This window comes from Eurosta solidaginis, chromosome 5, assembly GCF_040869045.1.
Source record: "Eurosta solidaginis isolate ZX-2024a chromosome 5, ASM4086904v1, whole genome shotgun sequence".
NCBI lineage: Eukaryota > Metazoa > Arthropoda > Insecta > Diptera > Tephritidae > Eurosta > Eurosta solidaginis.
In genome coordinates this window covers 263,901,843-263,920,672 of record NC_090323.1, presented here as the reverse complement: position 1 = coordinate 263,920,672, position 18,830 = coordinate 263,901,843, and the positions used below count along the sequence as shown (strand labels likewise).

Below are 18,830 nucleotides of genomic sequence, written 5' to 3'. Positions count from 1 at the left end.
TGCCCCGTTTATTCTTCTCACGGCGTGGTCGTTGTGGTATTCCTTGGATAAAATATTGCTCGGTGTTCAGGGTTCACAAGTGTCCTCTACTTATGAGCTTAATTTTGTTGTGTATCGCTCATTAAATCTCTTTTCTAACTACTTACACCTACATGAGCTAAAGATGTCGAAGTTAAAGAAGAAATTTTGACGAATTTTTTCTAATTAATTCTTCTCAGATAGCGTAGAGTGTGACAATATTTGTAAATGTAAATATATCTTACTTTAGCAAAAACTAAAAAATCTATTTTTAAGGAGCTATTTAAAACGAAATTTTTGTGTTCCCTAGCTCACTGGTACTCCACTACAGGGTGGCAAACGCGTTCAGTTCAATATGTTTTTGAAGAGTATTAACCAAATTCAAATAACTGAAAACCTACCAACGGTGCTAATGCCAGCAGTTTGGGTTGAAGAGGTCGGTATTATTTCGATCTTATTTTTTGTTTCTTATAATATATGTGTGCATAGTTGTAAATATTTTTAAACCGATTTTTTTACGTTTTTAGGGAATTCAACTAAATAGCGAAATGGTTGCATTTTTCAAAAAGAAACTCATCAATTCGCTCAGAACTCTGGACATCATTCATTGGGCATCTTTATGTGGCGGCATCGGTGTGGCTTCTATATGTTTAATATATTACATATTACAACGTCGAAAGCCGGAAGCGGAAGTAGCGCCATTAAAATAATAAGCTTTATTTATTTACCGATTATTACCTTCGATATTTGCTAACGATATTGTTTGTTATTAAATAGTATTTAATTTAGATTTACTCAATTGCTTAATTTATATATGGCTTGTTTGCTAAAAGATCATCATAACTTGAAAACATTTAATTTGTAGCTAAGATTGTTGTAGATATCGATTTACAGTTTAAAAGATGTTTTCCCGATTGTTTTTTCTTCTTATAATTATGACGAGTTTATAGTAAGCGTGCTACATATATATACATATATGTACAAGGATAAATGCTACTCTGTAAATATTTCAAACACTATTTTAAATGTGATTGTCACATATGTATGTATGTATTGTGATTTAGTATGTTATAAATTTTAAACTAAATAAAAAAGGATAAAACGAGTTCTATGCTTTAAAATTGTGATGATTTAGAAAAAAAATAAATATATTTTCACTGAGTTTTCAAAATATTAGTCTGTTTAGTTGCCTATAAAATGAAATAGTAGCTGCAAATTTATCAACACTGCATAGAGAATAACTTCAAATCTGTCTCAATAACAGAGGAATAAGTTCCTTTGAAATATTCGTGATTATTTCTGAAATTATAATGAAATCGAGTTATTTTACCAAGTTAAAACGATTAAAATCATGTTATAATTACCATTATTTGCTTCAAATTACGAATCGAATGTGACAATTTCAGAGACTTCGCTTGCTCCGGTTCATGTACCAAGTCCATTGTTTACTATATTACTATATAGTTTGGCACATAGCGGAATGATACAAGGTGGCAGCATGGTGACATACATGTACTTTGTTTTTGTAAATTCGATGGACAAATGTCAAAATCGTACGGCACCGGAAGTTGATGTATCAAATCAAATAAAAAAAGGGTATAATCAGCTGTTCCATGCTGCCACCTTGTAACGTTGCGCCTTGGTTTGGCAGCTTAAATTGAGGTTATGTTGCGAATAGAGTGGAAGGCACACGAATTCAGTGAAAGAAGGCACTCGAATGAAGTGGAATGAAGAACAGTAGGAAGAGCAGAGTTGCATTGGATTAATATACCTTCAATCATTGTAACTATATTAAAGATAAATTTAGAAAAAATAATTAATTACTTGAGTATAAGCAAACATTTTCATTGTTTTGCCTTCGCTTGTGATGAACTAAATCAACCAGTCCCGAATCAGGTTCGCAACTTAATGTCGTTGACTTTTTTTTTTTTTTTGAGATATAATAGCCGTGTTTTTTAACACGCGTATATCCGTTTACGCTTAAACTTTATATTGACTGCTAAGAGACAAACTATAAATACACCTCTGAAATTGCTGCGCATAAATTTTTGTCCTACTAAATTTCAATACGCATTATACTCAGATGTAACTGAAATATGTGTCTTTGTTTCACCCTGTACACTAATTCTATGTATTATATGTGTGTCCACAATTCATCGCAACTGATTCAGCTATATGTTATACCCTATGGCCATCAGAGCGTTGCGTCTCCGCTTTTCGGTACACCCTGTTGCTGTAGCTAGTTGTTTTACCACAGCCGCTAGATGGGTCTCCTAAGCATTATCTAAGCGAAGATAGGCGTTTTTTAACACGCGCAAACGAAACGTATACGCGCGTGTTAAAAAACACGGCTAATGTCTGTGGTAGGGATTCTTAAGATCCTCATAAAACCAGGTTATATTCCGACAATATTTTCAATTCAAAAGAATTTTTCATGGCCCCACGCCAGTCACAAAATCAGTAAAGTTCTTAATATTTATTTTTCCACAGCTATTACACAATGGTAATACCATAGAGGCCATAACCACGTGTATCAGCTTGCGAATGATATCAATTTTTGTAATTGTTCGTAATTTCAATTGGGATTGGTATTTCGATCAAAGAGGATAAATGTAATAAGAGCCGTTTACAGCTTTAAGCTGTAGTCATTGGTGCCGTTTGTCGTATCGCTGTAGTCTTAACGTAATCAGCTGTTAATCGTTACGACGGTAAAGCTGCAGACATTGGTGGTTTATCGGTAACCGTATCGGTAACCTTATAACAGCTTATTCGACCAACCTTATGAGAATCAGTGCAATCGATTATTGGTGCCGCTAAGGTCATAACCGTATCGTAGCCAACCAATTGGGTTTTGGTTCACCGTCGTAACGATAAACAGCTGATTACGTTAGGGATACGGATACAGCGATACGACATACGGCACCAATGACTCCGGCTTAAAGCTGCAGACATTGGTGGTTTATCGGTAACCGTATCGGTAACCTTATAACAGCTGATTCGACCAACCTTATGGAAATCAATGCAATCGATTATTGGTGCCGCTAAGGTCATAGCCAACCAATTGGTTTTTGGTTTACCGTCGTAACGATAAACAGCTGATTACGTTAGGGATACGACTACAGCGATACGATAAACAGTACCAATGACTACAGCTTAAACCAAAACCCATGGCGGAACGATACAAGGTGGCAGCATGGTGACACCTACAAACATAAATAAAAGCTCCATGTACTTTGTTTTTGTAAATTCGTTGGACAAATGTCAAAATCATACTGCGCCGGAAGTTGATGCATCACATCAAATAAAAAAAGTTTATAATCAGCTGTTCCATGCTGCCATCTTGTCTCGTTCTGCCATGCCAATAACTCCCCTACAAGAACACTGACTATCATATGACTATCATCTGATTGTCAGCAATGTCAACCTAACGATCAGCGCCTCATACAAACTTTCTATCACAAACTTAAGGGTACTTGCGCAAATGTGATGTAAACAACTGTGCATGTGTGAGTTTTTGTCTCCTTCTTATACACTAACATGGCCTACTGATTAAGTATATAGCCGTACTGCTCACTCTCATTCCTTTTCCTGGATCAGTGCTGACACTCTAACTATCAAAAAGTGTCATAAATGATAGTTTACTGTAGATATCAGTTTTGACTGTTATACTATCATAAATGACCATTGTTATATTCCGCGAAAAATGAAACAATGCTTTTTGATTTTTATTTACTTTATTCCATTATGTTATTAATTTTGTACGTGATAAAAGCATACGTATTTCGTATTTGTTTAAAATAAATAGTTTTATAAGAATTCGAGTTCAAAATGTTCAATTTAAATTCAGAAAATAACAAAACAACAGAAGAGCGATTTCCTCATGCGGAAACACATTTAAAAATGAATCACCACTAACCACTATTATTTTTCGCGTATCAATTTTTTGAGTGCGCACCATACATTCCGACAACTTTTGGTATTTTTTAATATTATTTTCGATTTTTTTTCTTTTAGCATGGATCTTTGAAATGCTCTCTTTTTCAATTTTAAATTTATTTTTATATGGTTTTCGTCGTTTGAAAATGGCGGAATTTAAAAAATAACAAAACAACCGTGATAATCATTTGATTGTCATATGACAGTCAGTAATGACAACATGATTAAATCGGATAATCTGTTCTCGCATACATAAAATTCCGTTGAGAATTATGTATCTGTCTCACATGCATTATGGTATCTGCTGTATGTTCTTTTGTTCTGTACCAGGTGTCCGAATCCTTCCCAGTTTGAGTCCTTTTTCATGATTATAGGCTGTCGTTGGTAACATGCGGACATGCGTGAGCGAACAAAGGAACATACATAAATTTGAGTATCAATATTTACGTCATCGCAGGATCAGCATTGTCAATTACAAGTGTGAGTGTATTAGTAAAACTATCAGCGTTTCTTGTAGGGTCAATTGGTTGGCTACGGTACGGTTACGACCTTAGCGGCGCCAATAATCGATTTCATTGATTCTCATAAGGTTGGTCGAATCAGATGTTATAAGGTTACCGATAGGGTTACCGATAAAGCACTAATGTCTGCAGCTTTACTCACGCAGCCTTAGTTTGAATTTTGGCGACCCCTGGTGTAGAGATAATATGGAGAGACACATTTCAGTTGCAACTGAGTATAAAGGCCGCGGCACAATGACATTTTTCATATAAATGAGTTTAACACAAGCTTATGCATTCCAATAACATCGCCACAGTCAACCAAGATGTTGCGTTTGTAAATATAAATAATTTCAGACTTGGCAATTTAAGTCTATTTCGCCTTGCCCATTCACATACAAAATTACGCGTAGCACTGTTATAAATATTCTCGCTATACAACAAAAATACTTGCTACTTGTATTCATTTCTTATATTGTAGTTTTTATATTATATAATAACACGAAACTTTGTTCATTTTTTCTTAATTATTTTAAGAAATTGAATGGAAAAAATTCTTCGTTCCAAAGCGATTTCTAAACGACCATACACAAGCTGCTGAAGACGGAAGAGGGGGATGAAATTTCACTCTGTGACACTTCGTTTTTTGTATTCCATAGAAAAACGCATTCTCCCTATACAACAAAAATACTTGAACATATTTTTTGTCATACTCTCTCTATACAACAAAAATACTTGAACATATTTTGCGTCGTATTCATTTCTTATATTGCAGTTTTTACTTGCGAAAAATGTTATAAAATTTCCCAACGAGTGGGAAAAATAATTTCACTTGCAAAATGTGCCAACACCCTTACAGTTCCGACACATAAGCAGTTTTTCATATAGATGAGTTTAACACATGCTTATGCATTATGAGTAGATTGCATGTATTTTTATGGAGAATGCTAGAATGAGGACACTAGCGCCATCTGATATTGAAAAGTAGCCAACTCCCCAATTTTGTTCCAAGCAAATCATAAGAAGAAGAATTAACAATTTGCTTTGGCTAAGGGTGTTGACACACTTTGCAAGTGAAATTATTTGAAGTATTTTTGTTGTATAGGGAGAATGTTTACAACAGTGCTTCGCGAAATTTTGTATGTGAATGGGCAAGGCGTAATAAACTTCAATTGCCAAGTCTGAAGTTCCTTCATATTTACAAACGCAACATCTTGGTTGATTGTGGCGATGTTATTGGAATGCATAGGCTTGTGTTAAACGCATCTATATGAAAAATGTCATTGTGCCACCGCCTTTAGCCAACGACAATGTCAAATTCTTCTTCTTACAGCTCCGACACATAAGCAGTTTTTCATATGAATGAGTTTAACACATGCCTATGCATTATGAGTAGATTGCATATATTTTTATGGAGAATGGTAGAATGAGCGACACTAGCGCCATCTGATATTGAAAAGTAGCCAACTCCCCAATTTTGTTCTAAGCAAATCGTAAGAAGAATTTGACATTTGCTTTGGCTAAGGGTGTTGGCATACTTTCCCACTGGTTGGTAAATTTTCTAACATTTTTCACAATTAAAAACTGCAATATAATAATCGAATACGACACAAAATATGTTAGCAAATATTTTTGTTGTATAGGGAGAATGTTTACAACAATGCTTCTCGAAATTTTGTATGTGAATGGACAAGGCGTAATAAACTTCAATTGCCAAGTCTGAAGTTCCTTCATATTTACAAACGCAACATCTTGGTTGATTGTGGCGATGTTATTGGACTACATAAGCTTGTGTTAAACGCATCTTTATGAAAAATTTCATTGTGTCACCGCCTTTATGCTTTGCTTGTAACAAAATTTGGGAGTTGGCTACTTTTCATTATCATATCGCGCCAGTGTCGTTCATTCTACCCATTGTAAATTTTACCAAGTAGCGCAACTAACAGCTGATCGGTGAAAATTCGCACATTCACACACACAGTTCTCGACTCAGTTTCAAAAAAAAAACTTTAGATTATTTAACTCAAATTTTAAAGTGAGATAATCCTTACGAATTTATGTATATAGAATATATGAAGCGTTTTTGTTGTTATTAAAACAATTGTTTTATTTATATTAAAGCTCTTATCATTTTTTTTTAACTTTAAAAAAACTCCGAACACCATTCCTTCATTATATGACATTCGACTGCCTAGTCCACTGCCTTCCACTCTATTCGCAACATAACCTCTATTTAAGCTGCCAAACTATATAATAAACTATGATTCTACCGTTCTCTATAAAACTACGTGCAATCTACTCATAATGCATAAGCTTGTCTTAAAAGCCCCGCCACATAAGCACTTTTTCATATAGATGAGTTTAACACAAGCTTATGCATTATGAGTAGATTGCACGCATTTTTATGGAGAACGGTAGAATGAGCGACACTGGCGCCATCTGATATTGAAAAGTAGCCATCTCCCAAATTTTGTTACAAGCAAAGCATAAGAAGAAGAATGTGACATTTGTTTTGGTTAAGGGTGTTGACACACTTTGCAAGTGAAATTATTTTTCTCGCTGGTTGGTAAATTTTCTAACATTTTTCGCAAGTAAAAACTGCAATATAACAAATGAATACGACACAAAATATGTTAGCAAGTATCTTTGTTGTAAGGAGATAATGTTTATACCAGTGCTTCGCGAAATTTTGTATGTGAATGGGCAAGGCGTAATAAACTTCAATTGCTACATCTGAAGTTCCTTCATATTTACAAACGCAACATCTTGGTTGATTGTGGCGATCCCTGCAAAAATTGTTGGATTACGTGTTCCATTTTCTTCATGTTGGAGTACTCTAACAATACTCCTTTGCAATGCGTTTGCCGACCACCATCAGCCGATCATTGCTCGTTTTTTAACGACAGTGATCACGACACGATGACGATCAAACAGAGTTGCCAAAAGTAAAATATTGCATGCAAATAACTAATAATAAAGTTTTACTTGGCAACTCTGATAAAATGCAACAGCGCACTGGTTTTATGTATACATATTGTAACGAATGTTAGCAGCACTGAGCAATGCTATCGTCTCTAAGCCGATGCTAACCAGTGACGTGAATGCACATCAATAATTCAATCATTATGTATCTACATAAACGAATAAATAATTGCGTCTACACATATGTACGTATACGAGCAGCGGAGCGGCAATGCACAAACACATGCATATATCTTATTTGAGTTGTCACAAGAGAGAGCAATAATTTGTGCACGTAGTTGTGGCTGGCGATTTTGTAGCCGAACTAACTAGTAACTTCTGGAAATCGAAGAGCCTAGAAGTATGCAGCGTAAACTATAAAAGCGGGGCAGGCGAGTAAGAAGGAATTCAGTTTGATTTGAGTTGTCAAGCAGTTTGATTAAGACGATATCTAGTGAGCAATAGCAGTGTTATTTTGAATAGTAGAGTTTCATTGAGCTATCAATCAGTGTGGTTATTAAGCAAGCTATTCGTTGCACAGTTTGTTATTGTGAAGTACTTTAATAAAGGCCATTTTGCATTATTACAAATTGGAGTTATTTATTCAACAGTTTAGTGATTCGAACTTAGCAGAGGATTGCAAATAAGAGGAATTGCAGAAAATTCGTTACAATTGGTGTCAGAAGAGGAATTGTTGAATAAATTCCAAAGGACAACAAGGACATGGCAAAGTTCAGTGAATTGAAGATCCAGCAACTAAAGAAGGAGTTGGAGACCCGTGGATTGAATACAAGCGGCGTTAAACTTGAACTTCAGGCACGGCTACGAGAGGCAATGGAAGCAGAAGGAATTGATGTGGAAGAGCATGTCTTTCATCTTGATAGCGAGGAGACAACAAAAATTGAAGAGAAAAACGAAACATCGCAGACGGTTACCAGTACAGACTTGAACATGATTTTAGCTGCAATATCTGCTCAAACATCGACAGTGTCATCTCAACTGGCAGAACAGCAAACATATATGGAATCGCAGGAGAACCGAATAACATTGAAGATTGAAGCACAGGAAACAAAAATTTCTTCACAACTTGAAGAACAGAAGACGTATATGGTATCCCAACTGGAGTCGCAGGAAACCCGTATAACATCCAAGATGGAAACGCAATTGGAAGAACAGAAGACATATATGGCATCCCAACTGGAATCGCAGGAGACACGCATAACATCAAAGATGGAAGAACAAGAAGAGCGCTTATCATTACAGGTGGCACAAATGTCTTCACAGTTAGAAGCACAGGAAGCGCAGGGTGCAAAAATCGCTCAATTTCAGGCAGAAGTCGATGATTTGAAGGGTCGTATGGAGCAGTTACAATTAAATCGTCCAGCAGTTTCAGCGAGTAATCCAAAGGTAAAAACACCATCCTTTGACGGTTCTGTTCCTTTCCAGGTCTTTAAGCTACAGTTTGAGAAGACCTCAGCAGTGAACAACTGGAATGTGGAAGATAAAGTTGCCGCGCTCTTCGTAGCATTGAAAGGACCAGCTGCCGAAATCTTACAGACTATTCCAGAGTACGAACGGAACAGTTATGACGCATTGATGGCTGCTGTAGAACGGCGATACGGAAGCGAACACAGGAAACAGATATTTCAAATAGAATTGCAAAACCGCTACCAAAAAGCTAACGAGACTTTGCAGGAGTTTGCTTCTGACATTGAAAGATTGGCTCATCTTGCAAATGCGGATGCACCCGTGGAATACACGGAAAGAGTGAAGATTCAGAGCTTTATAAATGGCATACGGGACCTCGAAACGAAGCGAGCCACATACGCGAACCCAAAGCAAACATTTTCTGAAACGGTATCCCATGCATTGACTCAGGAAACGGCGTCATTATTGAGTAAACCAGCATACAAAGCTCATCGTGTGGAAGTAGAAAGGCCAGAGTGGGTAGATACAATTTTGGAAGCTCTGAAGGGATCACAACAGAAAAATGCCGGAGTTATGAAATGTTCAAGTGCGGCAACCCAGGTCATATTGCACGACATTGCAGCACCGGTCCTAATAGTTCCAACAATGTGGGTGGCCGTAAACGCAAAGCTGGCGGAAATGAGCAAGAACGTGTCGGATGTAAAGAACGAAAACTTGCCCCGGCTATTGAATGTCCTGTGATATCTGTGTCGCAGATTGGAAGGAAATCAAGCAGTCTTACCATCAGAGGGAATGTGGATGGTAAAGAGCGTGTACTGACTGTAGATACGGGGGCATCTCATTCCTTGATTCGATCTGATTTGGTCTACAGGAGAGTAAAGTCATTACCTGGAGCAAGGTTGCGTACGGTCACAGGCGAGTATAATCAAGTCCAAGGCGAAGTGGTATGTGAGGTATTAATTGGAAGTCATGGTTCTACACAAATTCGTTGTGGCGGAGATCGTTGATGAAGTCATATTGGGAGTGGACTTCTTGGTTGACCATGACGTCAGGATCGATATGCGGAGAAAAATTATGCGCTATAAGAACCAGGACATACCACTTAACTTTAGTTTGGAAAAAGGTTTCAGCAGTAATCGAGTACTGGTGGAGAAAAGTCGACAAAGGCCACGAAAGTCAAAGGTAAAGGTTGATGAAACGAATGGGCCAAACAAAGCGAAATCAAAAGTACCTGCGAGAAAAACACCGGCATTGACAAACCCTAATAGACGCACTAAAACGACTGCAAGAATTTTTCAGGAAGCATGCAAGGGTGGTTTCAAGCCATCGCGCACTTCTGTTGGGAAACGGCGGAACGATACTGTCAAGCCAATCCGTCAAGCGCAAGCTCTGCGAAGTAGTTCATTGGTCAAACAACAGAGTGCGAGGAAACGACTAAGGATAATGAGTAGTAAGATCAAACGCAGGTACAATGCGAACAAAAATTTCGGAAGGGTTCTTGGAGGGAGATTTGGTACTGTTAAACAACCCTCACCTGCGGAAAGGTGTTCCAGCCAAAATTCGGTGCATGGGAGAAGGCCCGTACAAGGTTGTGACGAAGATCAGTAATTCCATCTACCGCATACAAACCATTGGGAAACCACGAAATAGAAAGGTGGTTCATTTGGAGATGCTAGCGGCGTTTAGATCGAGAGATTTGTCTGATCGGGATGATCAGATTTAGGTGGAGGGCAGTGTAACGAATGTTAGCAGCACTGAGCAGTGCTATCGTCTCTAAGCCGATGCTAACCAGTGACGTGAATGCACATCAATAATTCAATCATTATGTATCTACATAAACGAATAAATAATTGCGTCTACACATATGTACGTATACGAGCAGCGGAGCGGCAATGCACAAACACATGCATATATCTTATTTGAGTTGTCACAAGAGAGAGCAATAATTTGTGCACGTAGTTGTGGCTGGCGATTTTGTAGCCGAACTAACTAGTAACTTCTGGAAATCGAAGAGCCTAGAAGTATGCAGCGTAAACTATAAAAGCGGGGCAGGCGAGTAAGAAGGAATTCAGTTTGATTTGAGTTGTCAAGCAGTTTGATTAAGACGATATCTAGTGAGCAATAGCAGTGTTATTTTGAATAGTAGAGTTTCATTGAGCTATCAATCAGTGTGGTTATTAAGCAAGCTATTCGTTGCACAGTTTGTTATTGTGAAGTACTTTAATAAAGGCCATTTTGCATTATTACAAATTGGAGTTATTTATTCAACAGTTTAGTGATTCGAACTTAGCAGAGGATTGCAAATAAGAGGATTTGCAGAAAATTCGTTACAATATTATATTAGTTTCTTTATTCACGTATGCGTATGCGTATTATATTAGTTTCTTTATTCACGCAAATGCTAAATAACATAAGAATATTCGTAGTATAAAATATAAAAGTTGTATTCCCCCCTTCATTTACTTTCATTTTAAATTAAATTCACTTCCATAATTCTTTCCGATACAATTCCTCTTTAGTACTTTGGCATATGATGCTCTGTGGGTGCTCCATGGAGTACTACAGTGAAATTACTTTGGAAAGTACTCTCACGTATGTACTATATGGAATACTCACAAACAAAGCGAGAGTGGGATCACCTACTCCTCTCCTAGAACATCGCAATGTTAATTGGAGCACATTTTTTGGATGAATAGAGATTAGATTTCGAGAAGTCCTATACTCCCAAAGGAGTATTCCTTACATTATTTATAGAGTACTCGCCTTTTTTGAAGGGCAGCTGTTTTATCTGGTTATGGCTTTATGGTTATAAGTCACCATTAATTCGCCCTTTAAACTCATCTATATGAAAAACTGCTTATGTATCAGGGTTTAAGAGCGCCGACACATAAGCGGTTTTTCATATAGACGAGTTTAACACATGCTTATGCATTATGAGTAGATTGCACGTATTTTTATGGAGAATGGTAGAATGAGCGACACTGGCGCAATCTGATATTGAAAAGTAGCCAACTCCCCAATTTTGTTCCAAGCAAATCATAAGAAGAAGAATTTGACATTTGCTTCGGCTAAGGGTGTTGGCACACTTTGCAAGTGAAATTATTTTTCCCACTGGTTGATAAATTTTCTAACATTTTTCACAATTAAAAACTGCAATATAACAATACGAATACGACACAAAATATGTTAGCAAGTATTTTTGTTGTATAGAGAGAATGTTTACAACCATGATGTAATAACGGCAAGGTGGTCTATGTAGTGACAGCGCATTTTGAAAACTCCCCTACGATACGAATGATGAGAGAAAGGGGAAGAATAGAAGACGCCGTTTTGTGAAATAGTACTAAATAAAGTAAAGTATCCAAATACCAGGGCTACCGAGCATATTCCAAAATCTGTGAACAATGTAAGTAAATAAGTAAAGGCGCGCTAACCTCCGAATGGATTTAAAGTCAATCTTCTCTTCCTATTTGCGTCGTCCTCCTTTTAATTTTACCTACAAATTGGCGGGACGAGTCCTACTTGTTTTATGCAGACTTCGAATGGCATCTGTAAGGCAGATGAGTTTTCACTGAGAGCTTTTATGGGAGTTCTTGCCAAACACTGCCGAAGGGTGACCCCGTTTAGAAAAATGTTCTTTTCATTGAAAACTTGTTTCTAAAATTTTGATGTTGCTTTTCCTGAGGAGTGAGCCGAGGATCTTCGGTGTGGATGGCATAGTATGCTACCATAACCACGGCGGCCGGTATGTAGTAACTGCATGTATTTGTATATAAATAGGAGCATGAGTTATTTCAGAGGAGAAGAAAGGTCAGATAATACCCGGCTATCCAATTACCGGGTTAACCAGGCATTACCAAAATTACTGAGGCAGCCGGCTGCAATAAGAATACGGCAGTTTGCCATGTCGGGCATTGAATCGTCGATACTGCTACATCATATGAAGCACGTCTCACAGCTCCATCCAAGATTAACCAGTAAACACCGCAGACAAAATGGGATAATCTGCGGGGCTAAAAATTATAGAAGGTTGTAACTGTATTAAGAATGTACATAAGTATGTAACTTTCTCGTCATTCACCATCGAATGGCCCATGGGTACACAGACCATCAGTATAGTAATGTGCTTAAGGCTAAAACCAGGCAAGTTCACTCCGTCATAAACTGTTTCAAGTTTTTCTGATGGACCGCTTTACAATGAGTATTTTAACACTATTTCTTGCTGACCGAGATGTGCACTGGAATTGGCACCTGCCACATACAACAACATATACATGAAAACAAAACAGCCACCAAGAGATATGAAAGAAATATGGTCAGTTGTAGAAAAGCTTGACTCTTGTGTAATTCTTTAATGTAACATTAATCTACGAGTTACAGACGAAGAATATTACATTGTACTAGCGCTTGTAATGAACTTTCGAGCGCTAACTCTACCAGTATATAAAAGTGGGGTTTAGCGACGTAAACGCCAGGGTTAACAAAAGTGTGTCTCTGTGACACCTGAAACAGTGGCAACAGGCGGAAGAAATTCTTTCGGAATACGCCTCAGAACGGCAAAGAGCAGGAAAAAACACCTAGAAAGGAAAACCAAATGACCCGATTAAGAAGTATCATTTAGATATGTATTATAATGATTATTTTAAACAAATTACCTTTATTTTAAAACGAAAATATTAAAATGTCTATAATTTTGTTAGATAAACAAATTATTTTATGAACATTGTCACGAATTCGAATTGTATAAAAGTCAACACAAAATAGATTTGGAGAAAAAAGTTACCTCCATGATTCAATTACTACAGGTTTGTTCTCCAATGATGACAGAGCTTTGACACTCCCAAGTTCAAAAATTTGAACGGGTTGCTTTTACGAAGTAAGCAGAAAGGGGAATAATTCAATCCCCCTCAGCGAAAATTTTAGTAGAAAAGTACCTTTAGTAGTATATTAGTAGAGATAATAAATTTGTAAATGCAGGTTTTGGGGTATTAATTCGTTTTCAACTAAATATTTCGTGAATTGATATAGTTATGTTGGTTTGGTCATTCTTTCAGAATTTGTTTCAAGGATGCCGTACGTCAGAATTTTATTCAAAAATACACTCTCAAAATTAGTTTCACTCCCTATCCCTATCTGGACATATAAGTTCAATGCATTTTGACATAACAGTGAGTTAAAAAAAATCGTTCTGAGGTAAGGTGTTCTTCAATCTAATTCTCATATAGGGTGTTTTTGTGACAAATCCTGAAATGGGAAATTTTTGAAAAGTATTTTGTTGCATTATGCTGGGAGCACTGGAGGATTGGAAACGCGCCCTTTCCAAAAAAAATAAAAATTTAGGAAATGGGTTATTGTCTTAGAACTTTACCGGCCTTGACTTTGGCAGAAGAATTAAGCTTTTGTGCGGTCCTGCTACATAGGGAATATTTACTTTTTTTCTTTTCCGTTTAAGTATTCATGGAAGTGTTCCAAATAAACCATTTATTTAGAATATTCGGAACACGGTCGTTTGATACTGCCTCACGAGGTCCGTATATTCCAAATAAGTGTAAACATAATAATTCAAATATAAATTGACTCCAGAAATTCTGAAATGCAGACGAATGTTTCGACGTACGGAATGAATAAAGCCGGAGTAATTCGTACCGTATGTCGTATCGCTGTATCCGTATCCCTAACGTAATCAGCTGTTTATCGTTACGACGGTAAACCAAAACCCAATTGGTTGGCTACGATACGCTTACGACCTTAGCGGCACCAATAATCGATTCCACTGATTCTCATAAGGTTGGTCGAATCAGCTGTTATAAGGTTACCGATACGGTTACCGATAAAGCACCAATGTCTGCAGCCTAAAGCTGGAGTCATTGGTGCCGTTTGTCGTATCGCTGTAGTCGTATCCCTAACGAAATCAGCTGTTTATCGTTACGACGATAAACCAAAACCCAATTGGTTGGCTACGATACGGTTACGGCCTTAGCGGCCCCAATAATCGATTGCATTGATTCTCATAAGGTTGGTAGATCGCTGTATCCGTATCCCTAACGTAATCAGCTGTTTATCGTTACGACGGTAAAGCCGGAGTCATTGGTGCCGTATGTCGAATCGCTGTATCCGTATCCCTAACGTAATCAGCTGTTTATCGTTACGACGGTAAACCAAAACCCAATTGGTTGGGAACGATACGGTTATTACCTTAGCGGCACCAATAATCGATTGCATTGATTCTCATAAGGGTGGTCGAATCAGCTGTTATAAGGTTACCGATACGGTTACCGATAAAGCACAAATGTCTCCAGCTTTAACCAAAACCCAATTGGTTGGCTACGATACGGTTACGACCTTAGCGGCACCAATAATCGATTGCATTGATTCTCATAAGATAGGTCGAATCAGCTGTTATAATGCTACCGATACAGTTACCGATAAAGCACCAATGTGTCCAGCTTTATGCATTATGAGTAGATTGCACGTATTTTTATTGACAACGGTAGAATGAGCGACACTGGCGCCATCTGATATTAAAAAGTAGCCAGCTCCCAAATTTTGTTCCAAGCAAAGCATAAGAAGAAGAATTTGACAGTTGATTTGGCTAAGGGTGTTGGCACACTTTGCAAGTGAAATTATTTTTCCCACTGGCTGGTAAATTTTCTAACATTTTTCGCAATTAAAAACTGCAATATAACAATCGATTACGACCCCCCAGCGGATCAGGGGATCAGGTATACCTGTCGTAAGAGGCGACTAAAATACCAGATTCAAGGGGCTGTGTAGCAGAACCCTTCAGGTTGCCAGCGCAATATATAGCTTCTCCAAACCCAATTGTCAACCTCACCTATCCGCGGCGAATCCTGTTCACTAACAGACGAAGCTCCTCATGGAACTTGGGGTGGGGAGGGAGGGAATGGCCTGAAGGTTTAATGTGGCCGCATAAATCCTTCGCGAGATGGCCGTGCTAGCACCTTAATGGTGCTGTGTTACCGGAGCGTACCGGATCTGTATTCGGCAAAGGACCATCATCGATAACACTCCCCAAAGCCTTCGGCAACAACAACAACAACACAAAATATGTTAGCTAGTATTTTTCTTGTATAGGGAGAATGTTTATAACATTGCTTCGCGAAATTATGTTTTTGAATGGGTAAGGCGTAATAAACTTCAATTGCCACGTCTGAGGTTCTTTCATATTTACAAACGCAACATCTTGGTTGATTGTGGCGATGTTATTGGAATGCGTAAGCTTGTGTTAAACTCATCTATATGAAAAACTGCTTATGTGTCGGACCTCTTAATGCATACTGGAATGCAGCAGTGTTTTTTGCGCAACAATTTCATTGGTGTAGAAAAGTAAGGCACTTGGAAGTCCATTTAGAGTTTAAGTGAATATCCATATAGATGTAAAAAAAAACACATCTAATACGTAACTTATGCCTGGTTTTTAGTGCGAGTTTAAACTCCAGTGCCACTTTGTTCGATAACACAAACTTTTGCTGCTCATTGCAGGGTGCACCTTGTTATTTGCTAAAAGCACAGCACTGTTTCGATGGATTTTATGAAGAGTATTACAGAGCAAAACACCTTCACACATATCAAAAGTCTGGTAGCACATTTTTGGCATTTTGCCTTGAATACCCTGCTTCTTAAATCTATTACAAAATAAATTTTCTCTGTTTGCAAAGCGAGTGCGGGCTGCGACGGAGTCGAGCGTAAACAAATTTTCACGGAATTCTCGCGGAAATCTTAAACAAATTTCCATAAAATTACGCGAAAAGTGTTATTGAATGTTCAAAGAATTACTGAAAAGTGAATGTGAATATTTACCGATAGTTATAAAGCTAAAACTTCGATTTAAAATTTATGCTATACCACACGATCCGTTTTTCTATGGAATACGAAAAAAGAAGTGTCACAGAGTGAAATTTCGTCCCCTCTTCCGTCTTCTGCAGCTTGTGTATAGTCGTTTAGACATCGCTTTGGAACGAAGCAATTTTTCCATTCAATTTCTTAAAATAATTAAGAAAAAGTGTGCAAAGTTTCGCGTTACTATAAATTTGTTTAAAAAAAATTTTTAATAAAAAATAGTGTGATATTTCGTAACCAAATTTCGAGTGTGCACGCCGAATTCGGCAATCTTTTTTCAGGCGTACTCAATCCGCAAAATCAATTGTGTGGCGCTCCGTCTGTTTCACGAGCAAATGTGAATGTATGTAACGCAATAACGAGATCTCCGACTGCGTTCACCATCCACTAGGCCAGTAGCTGTTATCGTTTACTATATGGTTCTACTTTATTCGCACATGCACTTTGCGTGGTTCTTCGGTCTGGCTATAAGTGATGCCAGCAGATAAAGTTTGAGATATCATCGGTTTTTATCACAAAGGATATTTTTTACGTAAGTTGTAAAAGGTAGCTAAATATCCAGTCCACAACAATTTTATTATATCTTAGCTCATGTGGGGTCAACTTTGCAATTTCGTTATTGTTTATGCTTATGCTTGCAGAATTATAGCGACGTTTGTATGCTGCGCCTATACCACTTAGAGCTGGATTTCGATTCGATTCTCAATCGATTTAATCGGTCTTTTTTTTAGAAATGTAGAATCGATTTTTTCACAAAAATCGTTCGATTCTTTAGGCATCGAAGTTTTCATAACTATATACTTTACGGACGCATATTCTGTAATTTTTATTTTTATAAATTTAGCTTTATTGTGTTGCTGGTTTCGAGAGAAAGGAGAAAGATGAAGAAATTGCCTCGCACTTGTGGAAAGCAATATATTGAACATGTGTTTATCTATTTTATGGTGTGATATTGTGTTCAGTACGAAACGAAAACTAATTAATACCACACTTTTAGATTCTAGTAAGCCAATTGAAAGTAATCTGAAGGGGAATTCAATCTTATGAGTAATCCAAAGATTCGCAACAACATAAGGAAGTCTAATTCTGTAGATGAGCGAAAAAAACAACTGGATTGTGCTTTGATTAGAATGATTGTCATTATACATATTGCAATAATAAGTATTAAAGAAGAAAGTATATTGGTTAATGTTCCCAAGGTTGGTTTACCTACATTTTGAAATAAAAAATTCAAGAAACCGCAAAAATTTTGACATTTCGGTAAAGACTATACTAATTATCTCACTCCGATGAAAGGATCAAGTGAAGACCCATGTGGAATTTCTTGATGCTTCTAATTTTGTCGGCAGGTAACGATACGAGAGAGAAACTGTTCAGCTTTATTTGTTGGGAAAACCGTGTGAATGGTTAGGTACGTAAGCAACTACACTGTTATAAAGAATAAGCAAAATTTAATAAACTTTGTTTGGTCCGATTAAATCGATTTTTTTCTAGAATCGAATCGAAAAAATCGATTCTTAAAAAAATCGAATCCAGCTCTAATACCATGCACATGATAGTCTTCCTATATTTATTTTTATGTACAGGGTGATCAAAGTAATAATTTATAGATGAAATATTTTTGTACAGGGTGATCAAAGTAATAATTTATAGATGAAATATTTTTTGCGGGAAATCCCTCAAGGGGTAGTATATTGAGATAGTTATGTGCAACGTCCTGTGAGAACTTCTGCACTAAAACCAAACTATCTTGTAAAACGTGATATCCCAGTTTTTTTTTTGCAGAACGTCCTATCACACAATTTGTATAATTTTTTTTAAAAAGTTACCAATTTGGATTCATTAGTCTGGAGTAGTCTTCCGTAATTCGATTTCCGTTCCACAACACAAAATGTCAACGCATCGTACCAAACGTTCGATAAAAACTTAATAGCTTTCGAATTGCATAATCGTAAGTTGCACATTTATGCCTCTGAGATTATTTAAGAAAAGATTTTTTAAAATGAGAAACAGGATATCTGTTCACAGCAAAAAAAATTTTATTAGCTTAAAAAACGTACCTGAACTCTTTTGCAATATGAGAACTAAAGTACTCATATGAGGGTCGGAAACCAAAGGGGCCTTGTC

At 37.2% G+C, this 18,830-nt stretch overlaps 1 protein-coding gene and 1 long non-coding RNA gene across 10 annotated transcripts in view; one reads left to right on the top strand and one right to left on the bottom strand.

Annotated features, from left to right (window-relative positions):
- Positions 1-1,123, top strand: part of Snmp2 (Sensory neuron membrane protein 2) — a 133,904-nt gene extending 132,781 nt beyond the window's left edge. For all 9 annotated transcript variants that reach the window (XM_067790224.1, XM_067790222.1, XM_067790226.1 and 6 more), the window contains 2 exons: positions 329-454; positions 546-1,123. In XM_067790224.1, the coding sequence (XP_067646325.1) occupies positions 329-454; positions 546-728 (309 nt within the window). In that variant the 3' untranslated portion in view covers positions 729-1,123. The remainder of the gene's footprint in view (positions 1-328; positions 455-545) is intronic.
- On the bottom strand, positions 933-13,622 carry LOC137253394 (uncharacterized). Its single transcript, XR_010953786.1, has 3 exons — positions 13,499-13,622; positions 1,383-1,804; positions 933-1,317 (listed from the first exon to the last, which is right to left on the bottom strand). It is a non-coding gene; the product is annotated as an uncharacterized lncRNA (long non-coding RNA).
- Positions 13,623-18,830: the final 5,208 nt, after the last annotated feature.